We start from the raw sequence: 22,040 nt of genomic DNA on the forward strand, positions 1-22,040 counted from the left end.
ATCATCGGGAAAACCAGGATTCAACACCAGGAAAACCGGGATTTAACATCAGGAATTCATGGAAATCACCAGGAAAAACGGGATTGAGCACCGGGAAATCATCGGGAAACCGGGATTGAACATCAGGGATTGCTGGAAATCATCGGGAAAAACGGGATTGAGCACCGGGAAATCCTGGAAAAACTCAGGAAAACTGGGATTTAACATCGGGAATTCCTGGAAATCATCGGGAAAATCGGGATTCAACACCGGGAATTGCTGAAAAAAAATCTCATGAAAACCTGGATAACACCAGAAAACTGCAGGAATTCCTAGAAAACTTCAGGAAAACCAGGACTGAACACCGGGAAATCCTGGAAAACCGGGATTTTACACCGGGGATTCCTGGAAAACACCAGGAAAACCAGGATTGAACATTGGAAAATCCTGGAAAACCAGGATTAACATCAGGAATTCCTGGAAAACCGGGATTTAACATCGGGGATTCCTGGAAATCATTGGGAAAAACGGGATTGAGCACCGGGAAATCCTGGGAAAACTCAGGAAAACCGGGATTGAACATCGGGGATTGCTGAAAAATACCGGGATTGAACAACCGGGATTGCTGGGAAAAACGGGATTGAACACCACAAAAACTGCAGGAAAACCGGGATTTAACATCGGGAATTCCTGGAAATCATTAGGAAAAACGGGATTGAACAGCGGGAAATCCTGGAAATCATCGGGAAAAACGGGATTCAACACCGGGAATTCCTGAAAAAAAATCTCAGGAAAATCTGGATAACACCAGAAAACTGCAGGAATTCCTAGAAAACTTCAGGAAAACCAGGATTGAACACCGGGAAATCCTGGAAAACCGGGATATTACATCGGGGATTCCTGGAAATCATCGGGAAAACCGGGATTGAACATTGGAAAATCCTGGAAAACCAGGATTTAGCATCAGGAATTCCTGGAAAATCTGAGGAAAACCTGGATTTAACACCAAGAATTCCTGAAAAATCTCAGGAAAATGTGGACTTAACACCAGGGGATTCCTGGAAAACCTCGGGAAAACCGTGATTTAACACTGGGAATTCCTGGAAATCATTGGGAAAAACGGGATTTAACACTGGAAATTCATGAAAAATCTCAGGAAAATCTGGATTTTAACACCAGGAAAACTGCAGGAATTGAATTCCTGGAAAATCTCAGGGAAACCTCGAGCAAACCCGGATTTAAAACCAGGAATTCCTGGAAAACCTTGGGAAAATCTGAATTTAACACCGGAAATTCATGAAAAAATCTCAGGAAAATCTGAGTAATGCAAGGAAAACCTCAGGAATTCTGGGAAAACCTCAAGCAAACCTGGATTTAAACACGGAATTCCTGGAAAACCTCGGAAAAATCTGAATTTAACACCAGGAAAACCTCAGGAATTCTTGGAAAACCTCAAGCAAACCTGGATTTAAGAGCAGGAATTCCTGGAAAACCTTGGGAAAATCTGAATTTAACACCGGAAATTCATGAAAAAATCTCAGGAAAATCTGGATTTTGACACCAGGAAAACCTCAGGAATTCTTGGAAAACCTCAGGAAAATCTGAATTTAACACCAGGAAAACCTCAGGAATTTCTGGAAAACCTCAGGAAAACCTCAAGCAAACCCGGATTTAAAACCAGGAATTCCTGGAAAACCTCGGGAAAATCTGAATTTAACACTGGAAATTCATGAAAAAACCTCAGGAAAATCTGAATCTAACACCAGGAAAACCTCAGGAATTCCTGGAAAACCTCGGGAATACTCCAGGAAAGGAAGGAATTCCTACAGTTCCAGCCCCTGCATGCAAACCCCTGGAATAAAATGGGATTTCCTTGGAAAAGGGAAGATTTTTATTGGGAAATGTGGGATGAGGGCAGTGCTGACCCTTCCGAGGGGAAAAACCGGGAAAATACAAAAAACCGGGAATACAAAACCTGGGAAAAAAACGGGAAAAAAAAAACGGGGAAAAAAAGGAGAATTTTTGAGGAGCATCCTGGGAATTTCTGTGGTTCCCGAGGATGGGAAATGGAAAATTCCCAAAAAAATAGAATTTCTGGGGCTGGGATGGCCCCGGCGCTCCCACGGCTCCGGGAGGAGATTCCCGAAATTCCAAATCCTGGCACCTCCAGTCTTCAACAGGGGAAGGGTTCAGGCAAGGCCCACCTGGAAATCCGAGAAATCTCTGGAATTGCTGCTGGGATCTCACGGGAAAATCCCAAAAATCCCACAGGGTTTGGGGTGCCGTGATTATCAGGGGGGCTGCTCCAGGAATGCCCCCAAAATTCCTGGGAAAACAGCCCCAAATCCATGGAAAAACAACCCAAAACTCATGGAAAAACAACCTAAAATCCTTGGAAAAATGCCCCCAAAATCCCTGGAAAAACAGCCCCAAATTCATGGAAAAACAGCCCCAAATCCATGGAAAAACAGCCCCAAATCCATGGAGAAACAGCCCCAAATCCACGGAAAAACATCCCAAAATCCCTGGAAAAATAACATCAAATCCCTGGGAGAACAGCTCCAAATTCCTGGAAAAAAACAACCCCAAATCCCTGGGAAAATGGCCCCAAAATCTCTGGCAAAAGAGCTCCAAAATTCCTGGAAAAATAACCCCAAATCCCTGGAAAAAGAGCCCCCAAACCCCTGGGAAAATAACCCCAAATTCCTGGGAAAACAGCCCCAAAATCCCTGGAAAAACAACCTCAAATTCCTTGGAAAAATGGCCCCAAAATCTCTGGAAAAATAACCCCAAACCCCTGGAAAAATGGCCACAAATCCCTGGAAAAATAAACCCAAATCCCTGGGGAAAACAGCCCCAAAATCTCTGGAAAAAACAGCCCCAAATTCATGGAAAACCACCCCAAAATCCCTGGAAAAACAACCCCAAATTCATGGAAAAACAACCTCAAATTCATGGGAAAACAGCCCCAAATCCATGGAAAAACAGCCCCAAATTCATGGAGAAACAGCCCCAAAATCCTTGGAAAAATGCCCCCAAAATCCCTGGAGAAACAGCCCCAAATCCATGGGAAAACGGCCACAAAATCCCTGCAAAAACAGCCCCAAATCCACGGAAAAACAACCCCAAATTCCTGGAAAAACAGCCCCAAATTCATGGAGAAACAGCCCAAAATCCATGGAAAAATGCCCCCAAAATCCCTGGAAAAATAGCCCCAAATTCCTGGAAAAATATCCCAAAATCCCTGGAAAAAGAGCTCCCAAATCCATGGAAAATGAGCCCCAAATCTATGGAAAATCACCCCCAAATCCATGGAAAAATAACCCCAAATTCCTGGAAAAACAGCCCCAAAATCCCTGGGAAAATGGTCACAAATCCCTGGAAAATTAACCCCAAATCCCTGGGAAAACATCCCCAAATTCATGGAAAACCACCCCAAAATCTTTGGAAAAACAACCCCAAAATCTCTGGGAAAAGCAGCCCCAAATTCATGGAAAAACATCCCAAAATCCCTGGAAAAATAACACCAAATCCCTGGGAGAACAGCTCCAAATTCCTGCCAAAAAACAACCTCAAATTCCTTGGAAAAATGGCCCCAAAATCTCTGGAAAAATAACCCCAAATCCCTGGGAAAAGAGCCCCCAAATCCCTGAGAAAATGGCCACAAATCCCTGGAAAAAGAGCTCCCAAATCCCTGGGAAAATAGCCACAAATCCCTGGAAAAATAAACCCAAATTCCTTGGAAAAATATCCCAAAATCCCTGGGAAAAGAGTCCCAAAACCCCTGGAAAAATAATAATAAATAATAAATAATCCCTGGGAGAACAGCTCCAAATTCCTGGAAAAAAACAACCCCAAATTCCTTGGAAAAATAACCCCAAATCCCTGGGAAAATGGCCACAAATCCCTGGAAAATGAGCCCCAAATCCCTGGAAAACCACCCCCAAATCCATGGAAAAATAACCCCAAATTCTTGGAAAAACAGCCCCAAAATCCCTGGAAAAACAACCTCAAATTCCTTGGGAAAATGGTCCCAAAACCTCTGGAAAAATAACCCCAAATCCCTGGGAAAAGAGCCCCCAAATCCCTGGGAAAATAGCCACAAATCCCTGGAAAAAGAGCTCCCAAATCCCTGGGAAAATAGCCACAAATCCCTGGAAAAAGAGCTCCCAAATCCCTGGGAAAATAGCCACAAATCCCTGGAAAAATAAACCCAAATCCCTGGAAAAACAGCCCCAAATCCACGGAAAAACACCCCAAAATCTCTGGAAAAATATCCCAAAATCCCTGGAAAAATAATAATAAATAATAAATAATCCCTGGGAGAACAGCTCCAAATTCCTGCAAAAAAAACAACCCCAAATTCCTTGGAAAAATGGCCCCAAAATCTCTGGCAAAAGAGCTCCAAAATTCCTGGAAAAATAACCCCAAATCCCTGGAAAAAGAGTCCCCAAATCCCTGGGAAAATAAACCCAAATTCTTGGAAAAACAGCCCCAAAATCTCTGGAAAAACATCCTAAAATCCCTGGAAAAAACAGCCCCAAATGCATGGAAAAACATCCCAAAATCCCTGGAAAAATAACACCAAATCCCTGGGAAAATGGCCACAAATCCCTGGAAAAATAAACCCAAATTCCTGGGAAAACAGCCCCAAAATCTCTGGAAAAACAACCTCAAATTCCTTGGGAAAATGGCCCCAAAATCCCTGGAAAAACATCCTAAAATCCCTGGAAAAAGAGCTCCCAAATCCCTGGGAAAATAAACCCAAATCCATGGAAAAATAACCCCAAATCCCTGGAAAAACAGCTCCAAAATCCCTGGAAAAACAACCTCAAATTCCTTGGAAAAATGGTCCCAAAATCTCTGGAAAAAACATCCTAAAATCCCTGGGAAAACGGCCACAAATCCCTGGAAAAAGAGCCCCCAAATCCCTGGAAAAATAACCCCAAATCCACGGAAAAACACCCCAAAATCTCTGGAAAAATATCCCAAAATCCCTGGAAAAAGAGCTCCCAAATCCCTGGAAAATGAGCCCCAAATCCATGGAAAAATAACCCCAAATTCATGGAAAAATAACCCCAAATTCCTGGAAAAACAGCCCCAAAATCCCTGGGAAAACAGCCACAAAATCCCTGCAAAAACAGCCCCAAATTCATGGAAAACCACCCCAAAATCCTTGGAAAAATGCCCCCAAAATCCCTGGGAAAATAGCCCCAAATCCATGGGAAAATGGTCACAAATCCCTGGAAAATTAACCCCAAATCCCTGGGAAAACAGCCCCAAATCCATGGAAAAACAGCCCCAAATTCATGGAGAAACAGCCCCAAAATCCTTGGAAAAATGCCCCCAAAATCCCGGGAAAAATAGCCCCAAATCCATGGAAAAATAGCCCCAAATCCATGGGAAAAAGGTCACAAATCCCTGGAAAAATGGCCACAAATTCCTGGAAAATTAACCCCAAATCCCTGGGAAAACAACCCCAAAATCTCTGGAAAAACAGCTCCAAATTCATGGAGAAACAGCCCCAAATTCATGGAAAACCAGCCCCAAAATCCTTGGAAAAATGCCCCCAAAATCCCGGGAAAAACAGCCCCAAATCCACAGAAAAACAACCCCAAATTCCTGGGAAAACAGCCCCAAAATCCCTGGAAAAACAACCTCAAATTCCTTGGGAAAATGGCCCCAAAATCTCTGGAAAAATAACCCCAAACCCCTGGAAAAATGGCCACAAATCTCTGGAAAATGAGCCCCAAACTCATGGAAAAACACCCCCAAATCCCTGGAAAAACAACCCCAAAATCTCTGGGAAAAGCAGCCCCAAGTTCATGGAAAAACATCCCAAAATCCCTGGAAAAATAACACCAAATCCCTGGGAAAATGGCCACAAATCCCTGGAAAAATAACCCCAAATTCCTGGGAAAACAGCCCCAAAATTCCTGGGAAAATGGCCACAAATCCATGGAAAACCACCCCAAATCCATGGAAAACCCCGACATTTTGGGAATTGTTCCCCGAATTTGGGAATTCCCTCCCTCCCAAACCCAGCTCTGATTCTCCCTTCCATTTCTTGGAGAAAAAAATTCAAAAACTGAGGAGCAAAAATCCTCCAAGGAAAGGAGAATTCCCTGGGTGGGGGTTTGGGAATTCCATGGAATTCCATGGAAAATCGGGAATGGGGGAAAAAGGGAATTCCTGAAATTCCTGACCTGAGGAGAGGCCGGAGCCGCTCAGACGATCCCGAACCTTTCCGCCCTTTTCCGCTTCTTTGCCTGGATTTGGGAAAGGCCAAAAAGAGGGAAAATTCCAGAAATCCCTGAGGAGAATCCCAGGAAAGAGAGGGAGAGGAAATGGGGAAAATTTTGATCCCAAAATGTGGGAAAATCCTGGAATTTTGGGGGTTTTCCTGAGGAAAAATGATGCAAAACACAGGGAATTCCAAATCCCAGATTTCTGGGAAAAAGGCCCCAAAATTCCTGGGAAAAAGGCCCCAAAATTCCTGGGAAATTGGCCCCAAATCCATGGAAAAACTCTCTAAATCCATGGAAAATGTGCCCAGAATCCATGGAAAATCTCCCCCAAAATCCCTGGATCTCTCAAGGGTTGGGAATTGGGAGGTGGTTTTGGGATGAGCCCAAGGATCCAAAGAATTCCTGGCTCAAAATCCCAGCAATTCCTGACCCCAAATCCTGGGAATTCCCAGCCCCAAATCCCGGGATTTCCTGACCCAAAATCCCAGGAATTCTGGCCCCAAAATCCTGGGAATTCTTGTCCCCAAATTCCAGGAATTCCTGGGATTTGGCTCCAAACTCTGAGAATTTCTGACTCCAAATCCTGGGAATTCTGGCCCCCAAATCCCGGAATTCTCACCTCAAATCCCGGGAATTCCTGGCTCCAAATCCCAGGAATTTCTGGCTCCAAACTCTGAGAATTTCTGACCCCAAATCCTGGGAATTCCCGGCTCAAAATCCTGGGAATTCCTGACCCCAAATTCTGGGAATTCCTGACCCAAAATCCCAGGAATTCTGGCCCCAAATCCTGGGAATTCTTGTCCCCAAATTCCAGAATTCCAGCCCTAAATCCTGGAATTCTGACCCCAAATCCTGGGAATTCTTGTCCCCAAATCCCAGGAATTCCAGCCCCAAATCCTGGGAATTCCTGACCCCAAATCCTGGCAATTCCTGGCTCCAAATCCCAGGAATTCCTGGCTCCAAACTCTGAGAATTTCTGACCCCAAATCCTGGGAATTCCTGACCCAAAATCCCAGGAATTCTGGCTCCAAATCCTGGGAATTCTTGTCCCCAAATTCCAGAATTCCAGCCCTAAATCCCAGGAATTCCAGCCCCAAATCCTGGGAATTCCTGGCTCAAAATCCTGGCAATTCCTGACCCCAAATCCCAGAATTCTCACCCCAAATCCCGGCAATTCCTGGCTCCAAATCCCAGGAATTTCTGGCTCCAAACTCTGAGAATTCCTGACCCCAAATCCCAGAATTCTGACCCCAAATCCCGGGAATTCTTGTCCCCAAATTCCAGAATTCCAGCCCTAAATCCTGGGAATTCCTGACCCCAAATTCCAGAAATTCCAGCTCCAAATCCTGGCAATTCCCAGCCCCAAATCCCGGCAATTCCTGACCCAAATCCTGGGGATTCTGACCCCAAATCTTGGCAATTCCTGGCTCCAAATCCCAGGAATTTCTGGCTCCAAACTCTGAGAATTCCTGACTCCAAATCCCGGAATTCTGGCCCCAAATCCTGGGAATTCCTGTCCCCAAATTCCAGATCTAAATCCCAGGAATTCCAGCCCCAAATCCTGGGAATTCCTGGCTCAAAATCCTGGTAATTCCTGACCCCAAATCCCAGAATTCTCACCCCAAATTCCAGGAATTCCAGCCCCAAATCCCGGCAATTCCTGACCCCAAATCCCAGGAATTTCTGGCTCCAATCTTAGGAATTTCCCAGCCCCAAATCCCGGAATTCCGGCCCCAAATCCCAGCAATTCCTGACCCCAAATCCCGGAATTCTGACCCCAAATTCCAGGAATTTCTGACCCCAAATCCCGGAATTCCGGCCCCAAATCCCGGGAATTTCCAGCCCCACCTCGGAGTCCTCAGCAGCGCCGGCCCCGGTGACGATCCCGAACCTTTCCTTCCTCTTCTTCAGCTTCTCATCCTCCTCACTCTGGGAATGTTGGGAATGTTGGGAATGTTGGGAATGGATCCCTGGGAAACCCAATCCCCAAAACCCCAAAATTCCCAAAAAATCCCAATCCCCAAAAACCCAAAATTCCCAAAAACCCCAATCCCCCAAACGACAAAATTCAAAAAACTCCAAAATTTCCAATAATCCCAACTCCCAATAATCCCAAATCCTAAAATTCCCAAAATTCCAAAAAATCCCAATTCCAAAAACCCCAATTCTCAAAAACTCAAAATTCCAAAACACCCAAACCCCAAAATTCCCAAAAACCACAATTCCCAAAACCCCAAAATTCCCAAAAATCCCAACTCCCCAAAAACCTAAAATTCCCAAAAAAACCAAATTCCCAAAAACTCCAATTCCCAAAACCCCAAAATTCCCAAAAATTCAAATTCCCAAAACCCCAATCCCCAAAAACCCAAAATTCCAAAACACCCAAACCCCCAAATTCCCAAAAACCACAATTCCCAAAAAACCCAAATTTCAAAAAACCCCAATGCCCAAAACTCCAAAATTCCCAAAAAAACCCAAACCCCAAAATTCCAAAAAACCCCAATCCTCAAAAACCCTAAAATTCCAAAAATCCCAAAATCCAAATTCCCAATTCCCAAAAACCAAACCCCAAAATTCCCAAAAAAACCCAATTCTCAAAACCCCAAAATTCCAAAAATCCCAACCCAGGGCTGGAAAATTTGGAATTTTGGGATAATCCTGGGGTGGGAAGGGCACCCCTGGCATTCCCAGAATTCCCAAAATTCCCAAACTCCAAAATTCCCCAAAAACCCAAAATTCCCAATAATCCCAACTCCCAATAATCCCATATCCTAAAATTCCCAAAATTCCCAAAACACTCAAACCCCAAAACTTCCAAAAACCTCAATCCCCAAAAACCCAAAATCCCAAAATTCCCAAAAACCCAATCCTCAAAAACCCAAAATTCCAAAAATCCCAAAATCCAAAACCCCAATTCCCAAAAAACCAAACCCCAAAATTCCCAAAAAACCCCAAATCCCCAAAAACCCAAAATTCCCAAAAAACCCAACCCAGAGCTGGAAAATTTGGAATTTTGGGATAATCCTGGGGTGGGAAGGGCACCCCTGGCATTCCCAGAATTCCCAAAATTCCCAAAATTCCCCAAAAACCCAAAATTCCCAATAATCCCAACTCCCAATAATCCCATATCCTAAAATTCCCAAAATTCCCAAAACACTCCAACTCCAAAACTTCCAATCCCCACTCAATCCCCAAAAACCCAAAATCCCAAAAAACCCAATCCCCAAAACTCCAAAATTCCCAAAAAACCCCAATCCTCAAAAACCCAAAATTCCAAAAATCCCAAAACCCCAATTCCCAAAAAACCAAACCCCAAAATTCCCAAAAACCCCAAATTCCCAAAACCTCAATCCCCAAAATTCCCAAAATTCCCAAAAACCCCAAACCCCAAAATTCCCAAAAAACCCCAAATTCCCCAAAACCCCAAAATTCTCAAAAAACCCAACCCAGGGCTGGAAAATTTGGAATTTTGGGATAATCCTGGGGTGGGAAGGGCCCCCCTGGCATTCCCAGAATTCCCAAAATTCCAAAACTCCAAAATTCCCCAAAAACCCAAAATTCCAAATAATCCCATATCCTAAAATTCCCAAAATTCCCAAAACACTCAAACCCCAAAACTTCCAATCCCCACTCAATCCTCAAAAACCCAAAATTCCAAAAATCCCAAAATCCAAATTCCCAATTCCCAAAAAACCAAACCCCAAAATTCCCAAAAACCCCAAATTCCCAAAACCTCAATCCCCAAAATTCCCAAAATTCCCAAAAACCCCAAACCCCAAAATTCCCAAAAAACCCCAAAATTTCAAAAATCCCAACCCAGGGCTGGAAAATTCGGAATTTTGGGATAATCCTGGGGTGGGAAGGGCCCCCCTGGCATTCCCAGAATTCCCAAAATTCCCAAAAATTCCCAAAATTCCCAAATTCCCAACTCTCACCTTCCTGGACAGGGAGGAGACGTTGAGGCCGAACCTCTGGGCCCTTTCCTTGAGCTTTTCCAGGTTTATCTGGGAAAAGGAAATTTGGGATTTGGGATCCTTGGGATTTCCAAAAATTCCCAAAATTCCTCAGCTCTGGGGGCTTTTCCAGAGGGGCTGATCCTGGGAAAATTCCAGGGGTTTTTTGGGGGATTTCAACCCAAAATTCCAGCTGGGATCCCAAAATTCCACCCTAAATCCTCAAAATTCCGCCCCAATTTCCAACGGAATTCCCAAAATTCCACCCAAATTTCCCATTGGAATTCTCCAAATTCCACTCAAATTCCCAAATTCCACCCAAATTCCCAAATTTTCACCCAAATTCCCAAATTTTCACCCAAATTCCCAAAATTAAATGGGAATTCCCAAAATTCCACCTAAATTCCCAAATTCCACTCAAATTCCCAAATTTCCCATTGGAATTCCCAAAATTCCACCCAAATTTCCCATTGGAATTCTCCAAATTCCACCCAAATTCCCAAATTTCCACCCAAATCCCCAAAATTTCACCCAAATTCCCAAATTTCCCATTGGAATTCTCCAAATTTCACCCAAATTCCCAAATTTCCCATTGGAATTCTCCAAATTCCACTCAAATTCCCAAATTTCCCATTGGAATTCTCCAAATTTTGCCCAAATTTCCAAAATCCCCCCAAATTCCCAAAATTTCACTCAAATTCCCAAATTCTACTCAAATTCCCAAATTTCCCATTGGAATCCTCCAAAATCCCCCCAAATTCCCAAATTTCCCATTGGAATTCCCAAAATTCCACCCAAATTCCCAAATTCCACCCAAATTCCCAAATTTTCACCCAAATTTCCAAAATTAAATGGGAATTCCCAAAATTCCACTCAAATTCCCAAATTCCACTCAAATTCCCAAATTCCACCCAAATTCCCAAATTTCACCCAAATTCCCAAAATTAGATGGGAATTCCCAAAATTTCACCCAAATTCCCAAAATTAAATGGGAATTCCCAAAATTCCACCCAAATTCCCAAATTTCACCCAAATTCCCAAAATTCCACTCAAATTTTCCCAAAATTCCACCCAAATTCCCAAATTTCCCATTGGAATTCCCCAAATTCCCAAAATTCCAGGCAATCCCAGATTTCCTCACCGTGGGTTTGGAGTCTCCTGAGAGCCCTGGAAAAGGAGGAAAATTCCCATCAGGAATTGGCCAAAATTCCCAAATTTCAGCCCAGAACTGGGAATTCTCAGGAATTCCAGGAAAATCCCAACTCTGGATTTTTTGGGATGAGAAATTCCAGGAAAATTCAGGAAAATTCAGGAAAATTTGGGGTTTTTTCCATCAAATCCCAAAATTCCTGCTCCCAGAAATGTGGGAAAAGGGGAATTTGCAATTCCAGGGAATTCTCAGAATTCCAGGAATTCTCAGAATTTCAGGAATTTTCTCTCCTCACCTTTTGTGGGAATTGTGGCCAAGCCAAACCTGTGGGAATGAAAAAAAAAAATGGGAATTAGGGCTGGAATTTTGGGAATTAAGGCAAAAATTCCCATAAATTCCTTTTTTCCCAGAGCTCCCCAATCCCAGGGATGAACAATTCCCAAAAATCCCAAAAAATTCCCAAAAAATCCTTCAAATTCCCACAAAATCCTGTAAAATTCCCAAAAATTCCTCCAAATTCCAAAGATTTGGAATCCTCTGGGAATTCCAGCCCAGCCCATTCAGGCAGGGATCCCAAATTCCCAAATTTCCTCCCAAAATTACCAAATTTCTCCCTCAAATCCCCAAATTTCCCTCTAAAATTCCAAAATTTCCTCTGGAATTCCCAATTTTCCCAAAATTCCCAAATTTCTCCCTCAAATCCCCAAATTTCCCTCTAAAATTCCAAAATTTCCTCCAGAATTCCCAAATTTCCCCCAAAAATTCCCAAATTTCTCCCTCAAATCCCCAAATTTCCTCCCAAAATTCCCAAATTTCTCCCTCAAATCCCCAAACTTCCCTCTAAAATTCCCAAATTTTCTCCAGAATTCCCAAATTTCCTCCCAAAATTCCCAAATTTCTCCCTCAAATCCCCAAATTTCCCTCTAAAATTCCCAAATTTCTCCCTCAAATTCCCAAATTTCTCCCTAAAATCCCCTAATTTCCTCCCAAAATTCCCAAATTTCTTCCTCAAGTCCCCAAATTTCCCTCTAAAATTCCCAAATTTCCCTCTAAAATTCCAAAATTTCCTCCAGAATTCCCAAATTTCCCCCCAAAAATTCCCAATTTTCTCCCCAAAATTCCCACATTTCCCCTCAAAATTCTCAAATTTCTCCCTCAAATCCCCAAATCTCCCTCTAAAATTCCCAAATTTCCCCCAAAATTCCCAAGTTTCTCCCTCAAATCCCCAAATTTCCCTCTAAAATTCCAAAATTTCCTCCAGAATTCCAAAATTTCCTCCAGAATTCCCGATTTTCTCCCCAAAATTCCCAAATTTCCCCCCAGAATTCCCAAATTTCTCCCTCAAATCCCCAAATTTGCCCCTAAAATCCCCAAATGTCCCTCTAAAATTCCCAAATTTCCTCCAGAATTCCCAAATTTCCCCCAGAATTCCCAAAATTCCCGAATTTACCGCGCTGCCCTCGCTGCCTTTTTGCTCTCCAGGCTGACGGGGACGTTGAACCTCTCGGCCCTTTTCTGCATCCTCTGCAAAATGGGAAAAATTAAATAAAAATTGGAATTTTGGGAATTTACAGAGGGAAATTGGGATTTTACAGCAAAAAAATGGGATTTTCCAGCAAAAAATTGGGATTTTTTAGCAAAAAATTTGGGATTTTTTTGGAGAAAATTGGGATTTTTTTTGGAGAAAATTGGGATTTTTTTGGAGAAAATTGGGATTTTTTTTTTGAGAAAATTGGGATTTTCCAGCAAAAAATTTGGGATTTTTTTTTTGGAGAAAATTGGGATTTTTTGGAGAAAATTGGGAATTTTTTTTGGAGAAAATTGGGATTTTTTTGGAGAAAATTGGGATTTTTTTTTGGAGAAAATTGGGATTTTCTTGGAGAAAATTGGGATTTTTTGGGAGAAAATTGGGAATTTTTTTGGAGAAAATTGAGATTTTTTTGGAGAAAATTGAGATTTTTTGGAGAAAATTGGGATTTTTTTTTGGAGAAAATTGGGATTTTTTTGGAGAAAATTGGGATTTTTTGGAGAAAATTGGGATTTTTTTTTGGAGAAAATTGGGATTTTTTTAAAGAAAATTGGGATTTTTTTTTGGAGAAAATTGGGAATTTTTTTGGAGAAAATTGGGATTTTTTTTGGAGAAAATTGGGATTTTTTGGAGAAAATTGGGAATTTTTTTGGAGAAAATTGGGATTTTTTGGAGAAAATTGGGAATTTTTTTTGGAGAAAATTGGGAATTTTTTTTGTAGAAAATTTTGGATTTTTTGGAGAAAATTGGGATTTTTTCGTCGAAAATTGGGATTTTTTAGTGAAAATTGGGAATTTTTTTTGGAGAAAATTGGGATTTTTTTTGGAGAAAATTGGAAATTTTTTGAGAAAATTGGGATTTTTTTTTTAGAAAATTGGGATTTGTTTTGGAGAAAATTGGGATTTTTTTTTTTTGGAGAAAATTGAGATTTTTTTGGAGAAAATTGGGAATTTTTTTGGAGAAAATTGGGATTTTTTTTTGGAGAAAATTGGGATTTTTTTGGAGAAAATTGGGATTTTTTTTTGGAGAAAATTGGGATTTTTTTGGAGAAAATTGGCTTTTTTTTTGAGATAATTGGGATTTGTTTTGGAGAAAATTGGGATTTTTTTTGGAGAAAATTGGGATTTTTTTTGGAGAAAATTGGGAATTTTTTTGGAGAAAATTGGGAATTTTTTTTTGGAGAAAATTGGGATTTTTTTTTTTTGAGAAAATTGGGATTTTTTTGGAGAAAATTGGGATTTTTTTGAGAAAATTGGGAATTTTTTTTGGAGAAAATTGGGATTTTTTTTGGAGAAAATTGGGATTTTTTTTGGGAGAAAATTGGGATTTTTTTGGAGAAAATTGGGATTTTTTTTTTGGAGAAAATTGGGATTTTTCATGGAGAAAATTGAGATTTTTTTTGGAGAAAATTGGGATTTTTTTTTGGAGAAAATTGGGATTTTTTTTGGAGAAAATTGGGATTTTTGGAGAAAATTGGGATTTTTTTGGAGAAAATTGGGATTTTTTTTGGAGAAAATTGGGATTTTTTGGGGGGAAAATTGGGATTTTTTTGGAGAAAATTGGGATTTTTTTTGGAGAAAATTGGGATATTTTTTGGAGAAAATTGGGATTTTTTTGAGAAAATTGGGATTTTTTTTTTGGAGAAAATTGGGATTTTTTTGGAGAAAATTGGGATTTTTTTTGGAGAAAATTGGGATTTTTTTGGAGAAAATTGGGATTTTTTTGGAGAAAATTGGGATTTTTCTGAGAAAATTGGGATTTTTTTTGGAGAAAATTGGGATTTTTTTTGGAGAAAATTGGGATTTTTTTTTGGAGAAAATTGGGATTTTTATGGAGAAAATTGGGATTTTTTTTGGAGAAAATTGGGGATTTTTTTTGGAGAAAATTGGGATATTTTTTGGAGAAAACTGGGAATTTTTTTTAGAGAAAATTGGGATTTTTTTTTGGAGAAAATTGGGAAATTTTTTTGGAGAAAATTGGGATTTTTTTGGAGAAAATTGGGATTTTTTTGAGAAAATTGGGATATTTTTTGGAGAAAATTGGGATTTTTTTTTGGAGAAAGTTGGGATTTTTTTTGGAGAAAATTGGGATTTTTTTGGAGAAAATTGGGATTTTTTTGGGGAGAAAATTGGGATTTTCCAGCAAAAAAATTGGGATTTTTTGGAGAAAATTGGGATTTTTTTTTTGGAGAAAATTGGGATTTTTTTTTTGGAGAAAATTGGGATTTTTTGGAGAAAATTGGGATTTTTTTTTTGGAGAAAATTGGGATTTTTTTTGGAGAAAATTGGGGGTTTTTTTGGAGAAAATTGGGATTTTTTTTTGGAGAAAATTGGGATTTTTTTTTTGGAGAAAATTGGGATTTTTTGGAGAGAATTGGGATTTTTTTGGAGAAAATTGGGATTTTTTTTGGAGAAAATTGGGATTTTTTTGGAGAAAATTGGGATATTTTTTTTGGAGAAAATTGGGAATTTTTTTGGAGAAAATTGGGATTTTTTTGGAGAAAATTGGGATTTTTTTTGGAGAAAATTGGGATTTTTTTTGGAGAAAATTGGGATTTTCTTTTGGAGAAAATTGGGATTTTTTTTTGGAGAAAGTTGGGATTTTTTTTGGAGAAAATTGGGATTTTTTTGGAGAAAATTACAATTTTTTTTGGAGAAAATTGGGATTTTTTTGGAGAAAATTGGGATTTTTTTTTTGAGAAAATTGGGATTTTTCTTTGGAGAAAATTGGGATTTTTTTTGGAGAAAATTGGGATTTTTTTTGGAGAAAATTGGGATTTTTTTTTGGAGAAAATTGGGATTTTTTTGGAGAAAATTGGGATTTTTTAGAGAAAATTGGGATTTTTTTTTGGAGAAAATTGGGATTTTTTTTTGGAGAAAATTGGGATTTTTTTGGGGGAGAAAATTGGGATTTTTTTTGGAGAAAATTGGGATTTTTTCTGAAAAAATTGGGAATTTTTTTGGAGAAAATTGGGATATTTTTTTTTGAGAAAATTGGGATTTTTTTTTGGAGAAAATTGGGATTTTTTTGGAGAAAATTGGGATTTTTTTGGAGAAAATTGGGATTTTTTTGAGAAAATTGGGATTTTTTTTGGAGAAATTGGGATTTTTTTTTGGAGAAAATTGGGATTTTTTTTGGGAGAAAATTGGGATTTTTTTTTGGAGAAAATTGGGAATTTTTTTTGGAGAAAATTGGGAATTTTTTTGGAGAAAATTGGGATTTTTTTTGGAGAAAATTGGGATTTTCCAGCAAAAAATTGTGATTTTCTGGAGAAAATTGGGATTTTTTTGAAAAAATTGGGATTTTTTTTTGGAGAAAATTGGGATTTTTTTTGGAGAAAATTGAGATTTTTTTTTGGAGAAAATTGGGATTTTCCAACAAAAAATTGGGGTGTTTTTTTTGGAGAAAATTGGGATTTTTTTGGGGATTTTTTTGGAGAAAATTGGGAATTTTTTTTGGAGAAAATTGGGATTTTTCCCAGTGGTTTTACCTCCATCTGGGAGATTTCTGAGTTGATTTTCACCACTTTCTTCTCCTGGATCCTGGGAAAAAAATTGGGAAAAAAATCAGGGAAGCTCCAGAGGGATTTGGGATTCCCAGAATTCCCAGAATTCCCAGAATTCCCCGTTTTCCAGCCCCTCATTCCCGGTTTTTCCTGGGAATTCTCTGCACTCACATTTCCGGAGATTTCGCCGGCGCCTCCTCCACCACGGCCGGCGGCTCCGGCGCCTTCGGCTCCTCCTCCTGGGAATACGGAAAATCCATGGGAAAATCCGGAAAATCCATGGGAAATCCATGGGAAATCCATAAAATCCATGGGAAATCCATGGAAAATCCATAAAATCCATGAAAAAACCATAAAATTCATGGGAAATGCATGGGAAATGCATGGGAAATCCATGGGAAATCAATAAAAAAGCCCATAAAATCCATGGGAAATCCATGGGAAATCCAGAAAATCCATGGGAAATCCATGAGAAACTCATAAAATCCATGGGAAATATGGAAAATCCATGGGAAAACCATAAAATCCACGGGAAATCCATTAAAAAAACATAAAATTAATGGGAAATCCATGGGAAATCCATAAAAGACCCATAAAATCCATGGGAAATCCATAAAATCCATAAAAAACCCATAAAATCCATGGGAAATTCATGGGAAACCCATGGAAAATCCATGGGAAATCCATGGGAAATCCATAAAAACCCATAAAATTAATGGGAAATCCATGGGAAATCCATAAAAACCCATAAAATTAATGGGAAATCCATGGGAAATCCATGGGAAATCAATAAAGAACCCCATAAAATTAATGGGAAATCCATGGGAAATGCATGGGAAATCCATGGAAAAACCATAAAATCCATGGGAAATATGGAAAATCCATGGGAAATCCATGGGAAATCCATGGAAAAACCATAAAATCCATGGGAAATATGGAAATTCCATGGGAAAACCATGGAAAATCTATAAAATCCATGGGAAATCCATGGGAAATCCATGGGAAATCCATGAGAAATCCATGGGAAACTCATAAAATCCATGGGAAATATGGAAAATCCATGGGAAATCCATAAAATCCATGGGAAATCCATGGGAAATCCATAAAAAACCCATAAAATCCATGGGAAATCCATGGGAAATCCATGGGAAATATGGAAAAATCCATAAAAAACCCCATAAGATCCATGGGAAATCCATGGGAAACTCATAAAATCCATGGGAAATCCATGGAAAATCCAGAAAATACATGGGAAATCCATTAAAACCCCATAAAATTAATGGGAAATCCATAAAAACCCATAAAATCCATGGAAAATCCATGGGAAATCCATAAAAAAAACATAAAATCCATGAGAAATCCATAAAATCCATAAAAAAAACATAAAATCCATGGAAAATCCATGGGAAATCCATGGAAAACCCATAAAAACCCAGAGCATCCCAGGCACCAAACCCAACGGATTCAGCCCCAAAAAAAGACGATGAAAATGCAAAAAATGATTGAAATTCTGGAAATGATTGAAATTCTGGAAACGATTGAAATTCTGGAACGTTCCCTCATTCCCACCCCAAACCTGGCAGAAATTCATAAAATCCATGGGAAATCCATGGGAAATCCATTAAAAACCCATAAAATCTATGGGAAATCCATGGAATATCCAGAAAACCCATGGGAAATCCATGGGAAATCCATGGAAAAGCCATAAAATCCATGGGAAATCCATGGGAAACCCATGGAAAACCCACAAAAAACCAGAGCATCCCAGACACCAAACCCAACGGGTTTAGCCCCCAAAAAAATGATAAAAATGCAAAAATGATTGAAATTCTGGAAATGATTGAAATTCTGGAAATGATTGAAATTCTGGAACGTTCCCTCATTCCCACCCCAAAGCTGGCAGAAATTCGGGATGATCCCAAAATCCTGACCTCGATCTCCTCTCCCAGCACGTCCTCCTCGTTGGGCTCCTCCTCGGCTGGGGAGGAAAAGCAGGGAAAGGTCAGAGGGGCGGAATTCTTTGAAATGCTGGGAAAAGGAGGATTTTTTGGGAGTTTTTGGGGTTTTTTTGGGGGGTTCTTGGGGGTTTTTTGGGGTTTTTGGGGGTTTTTTTGGGGGGTTTTTTTGGGGTTTTTTTTGGAGGGTTTTTGGGGGATTTTTGGGGGTTTTTGGGGAATTTTGGGGATTTTTGGGGTTTTTTTGGGGGATTTTTATGCGTTTTTCGGGTTTTTTTGGGGGGTTTTTTGGGGTTCTTTTTGGGGGGTTTTTGGGGTGGTTTTTTGGGGGTTTTTTTTGGGTTTTTTTGGGGGGGGTTTGGGGTTTTTTTGGGGGGGTTTGGGGGGTTTTGGGGGGTTTTGGGGGGTTTTTTGGGGGTTTTGGGGGTATTTGGGGGTTTTTTGGGGGGGTTTTTGGGGGGTTTTTGGGGGGTTTTTTTGGTTTTTTTGGGGGGTTTTTTGGGGGGTTTTTTGGGGGTTTTGGGGGTTTTTTGGGGGGCTTTTGGGGATTTTTGGGGGGGTTTTGGGGGTTTTTTTGGATTTTTTTGTGGGGGTTTTGGGGGTTTTTTGGGGGGTTTTTTGGGGGGGTTTTTGGATGGTTTTGGGGGTTTTTTGGGGGGGTTTTGGTTTTTTGGGGGGTTTTTTGGGGGATTTTTGGGGTTTTTTTGGAGGGTTTTTGGGGGGTTTTGGGGTTTTTTGGGGGGTTTTTGGGGGATTTTTGGGGGGTTTTTGGGTTTTTTTGGGGGGGTTTTGGGGGTTTTTTGGGGGGTTTTTGAGGGAGGTTTTGGGGGATTTTTGGAGGTGTTTTGGGGGGTTTTTGGTGAATTTTTGGGAGGGGTTTTGGGCGTTTTTTGGGGTTTTGGGGGATTTTTGGGCGTTTGTGGGGGATTTTTGGGGGTTTTTGGGGGTTTTGGGGGATTTTTGGGGGTTTTTTGGGGGTTTTGGGGGCACCCACCGTGCTCCTCCAGGTAGGCCTGCAGGCGGTGGATCAGGTCCTGCTTGTTGCCCTTGGCCTCCAGGCCCCGCGCCAGGCACTCCTGCTTCAGCTCTGCCAGCTGGGCACGGGCAGGGGCACCTCAGGGACCCCGCACAGGGACCCCCATACAGGGACCCCCAGATCCCCCTCAGGGACCCCCAGATCCCCCTCAGGGAACCCCAGATCCCCCTCAGGACCCCCGCACGGGGACCCCCGGGACCCCCAGATCCCCCCCAAATCCCCCTCAGGGACCCCCACATGGGAACTGCCTTCAAACCCCCTCAGGGACCCCGCACAGGGACCCCTGGGACCCCAAATTCCCCCTCAGGGACCCCCACACAGGGACCCCCTCAGGGACCCCCAGATCCCCCTCAGGGACCCCCAGATCCCCCTCAGGGAACCCCACATAGGAACTCCCTTCAAACCCCCACAGGGACCCCCCTACAGGAGCCCCCAGGGACCCCCAGATCCCCCTCAGGGACCCCCAGATCCCCCTCAGGGACCCCCACACAGGGACCCCCAGGACCCCTCAGGGATCCCCCAAATCTCCCTCAGGGAACCCCCAAATCTCCCTCAGGACCCCCACATAGGAACTCCCTTTAAACCCCCTCAGGGACCCCCATACAGGAACCCCCAGATCCCCCTCAGGGACCCCGCACAGGGACCCCCGGGACCCCCAGATCCCCCCCAAATCCCCCTCAGGACCCCCACATAGGAACTCCCTTCAAACCCCCTCAGGGACCCCCATACAGGAACCGCCAAATCCCCCTCAGGACCCCCACCCAGGACCCCCTCAGCGCCCCCCATATCCCCCTCAGGACCCCCTCAGGGACCCTCAGAGCCTCCCGGGGTCTGTTAAGACCCTCAGAGCTCCCTCAGAACTCTTCAGAGCCCCCCATATCCCCCTCAGGACCCCCCAAACTCCACCAGATCCCCCTCAGACCCTCAGAGCTCCCTCAGGGACCCCTCAGACTCTCAGAATCCCCTCAAAACCCTCCCAGATCCCCCTTAGGACACCTCAAAGTCCCCTCAGACCCTAACGGCCCCCTTAGAACTCCCTCAAGACCACCTCAGAGCCCCCTCAGGGCTCCCTCAAAGCCTCAGACCCTCCTCAGGGACCCTCAGAGCCCCCTCAGACCCGCATGGTCCCCCCAGAGCCCCCGGTCCGTTTCCCGCCGTTCCCCCGCGCGTTCCCGCAGTCCCAGCCGCTCCTCCCGGGGCTGTCCCGCTTGCCGGGCTCTGTCCCCGCTCCGCCCGGGGCTGTCCCGGTTCCCGGGCTCTGTCCCGGCTGTCTCCCCGCCCTTTTCCCGGCCCCGCTCCCGCTCCCAGCGGCACCTTCAGCTTGTGCAGCTCCACCGGCTCCGCCGCCATCTTGTCACCCCCACTCCGGCCCCGCCCCTCACGCCGCCCCGGCCAATCAGCGCCGCGCGTCCTCCGCCGCCCCGCCCAAACGCGCCGCTTGCCATTGGTCAGCGCTGCCGGCAGCATCGGCCGGTGATTGGTCGGTCGGGTGCTGGAGGCGGGGCGATATTGACTGACGTACATATGAACCAATAGAAATAGGGAAGTGCTAAGCGGCGGCCAATGGAAAGAGAGGGCGGGAAATGCGAACTTCCGGGAGGTGTGGCCGCGACCAGAGCGGGGTCATTGAGGGACTCGGGCATAATTAATTATTAAAAATTATCTCAGTCTATTGGGCTATTGGTATTCCTAGACAGATTTAGATACATATTATCTAGTAGCTCTATTTATTATGTGTTTATCGTTTATAATGTTGTTATATTCCTTGTGGCCTTTTTGTTTATCAAAATATATTATTTGCTATGACTTAACCTGTTAATTGTACGTTTATTAGATAAAAATTGTTTGTGTTGTAGTTATTTAATTAAACTATTATGTATTAAATACTTTTTATTAATTGTTTATTATAAATTTGCTCATTAATTATTGTCCTGTACCCAGGGGTGCAAAGCACAAATTTGGGGTAATTTTCCAGAACATTCCAGAGTTTCCCTCTCCAGGTGCGGCTCCCAATTGCTGCTGGTTTATTCCGTTATTAAATTGATAATAATTTAGTTTATTTGCGTTGTTATTAAGTAGTACCGTATATTTCACCCTGCTTCCTGCAGCTCCTGAACCACAACCTCCCTCATTAATAATTAAAATAACTTAAGTAATTTAAATAATCAAAAACTAGAGTAATTAAAATAATTCGAATTATTTAAATAATTCTTTTTGGGTGGGGCGGCCGCCCTGATGGATTGAAGCCGCCATGTTGGATTGAGGCCGCCATGTTGGATGCGGATGCCGCCATGTTGGACGTAGAGGGCGCCATGTTGGATGTGGCAGCCGCCATGATGGGAGTGGCCGCTTCTCCGTCAGGCCAGGCCGTGTCTCCCTCACTAACCGGACACGCCCCCACCCCACGGCTCCGTCCCGGCCGCTCCAGACCCGCCATCACCCCGGTAACGGCGCCTGAAGCGCCCCCAGCGCGGCCCTGCCCACACTCAAGATGGCGCCGCACTCTGATGCCTCATCGGAACCTCCAACATGGCGGCGCCCACTGCGGCGCCGTCCGTGACGTCATCCTTCTTCCGGCGCAGACCGGAAGTGGCACCACCACGACCTCCCGGGGCTTTGAGGACCCCCAAATCCCCCCCTATTTCCACCCCCTATTTTTATTTTTAATACAAAAAACACCACTCGA

The 22,040-nt window shown here is 42.6% G+C and overlaps 1 protein-coding gene across 2 annotated transcripts; it reads right to left on the reverse strand.

The window, feature by feature from the left end:
• Positions 1-1,847: 1,847 nt before the first annotated feature.
• Positions 1,848-20,791, reverse strand: SARNP (SAP domain containing ribonucleoprotein). 2 transcript variants are annotated; one of them, XM_074530805.1, is made up of 12 exons: positions 20,669-20,791; positions 19,313-19,412; positions 18,295-18,341; positions 16,535-16,602; positions 16,349-16,400; positions 12,781-12,854; positions 11,626-11,654; positions 11,322-11,347; positions 10,163-10,231; positions 8,076-8,156; positions 6,186-6,248; positions 1,848-2,183 (listed from the first exon to the last, which is right to left on the reverse strand). In XM_074530805.1, the coding sequence occupies exons 1-11, from the start codon at positions 20,702-20,704 to the stop codon at positions 6,207-6,209; spliced, it is 624 nt and encodes a 207-aa protein (XP_074386906.1). In that variant the 5' UTR covers positions 20,705-20,791; the 3' UTR covers positions 1,848-2,183; positions 6,186-6,206. The 2 variants fall into 2 exon arrangements, with proteins under 2 accessions (XP_074386906.1, XP_074386907.1); XM_074530806.1 differs by lacking the exon at positions 10,163-10,231.
• Positions 20,792-22,040: the final 1,249 nt, after the last annotated feature.

This window comes from Zonotrichia albicollis, chromosome 33 (assembly GCF_047830755.1).
Source record: "Zonotrichia albicollis isolate bZonAlb1 chromosome 33, bZonAlb1.hap1, whole genome shotgun sequence".
Lineage (NCBI taxonomy): Eukaryota > Metazoa > Chordata > Aves > Passeriformes > Passerellidae > Zonotrichia > Zonotrichia albicollis.

What these genes read in the sequence shown, in the direction of transcription:
- SARNP (XM_074530805.1), bottom strand. Translation starts at nt 20,704, where the DNA reads ATGGCGGCGGAGCCGGTGGAGCTGCACAAGCTGAAG. An exon ending in CCGGCGAAATCTCCGGAAAT is followed by an intron (nt 16,401 to 16,534) that starts GTGAGTGCAGAG and finishes TTTTTTTCCCAG; the next exon opens with GATCCAGGAGAAGAAAGTGG. An exon ending in GCGCTGCTGAGGACTCCGAG is followed by an intron (nt 6,249 to 8,075) that starts GTGGGGCTGGAA and finishes TCCCAAATCCAG; the next exon opens with GCAAAGAAGCGGAAAAGGGC.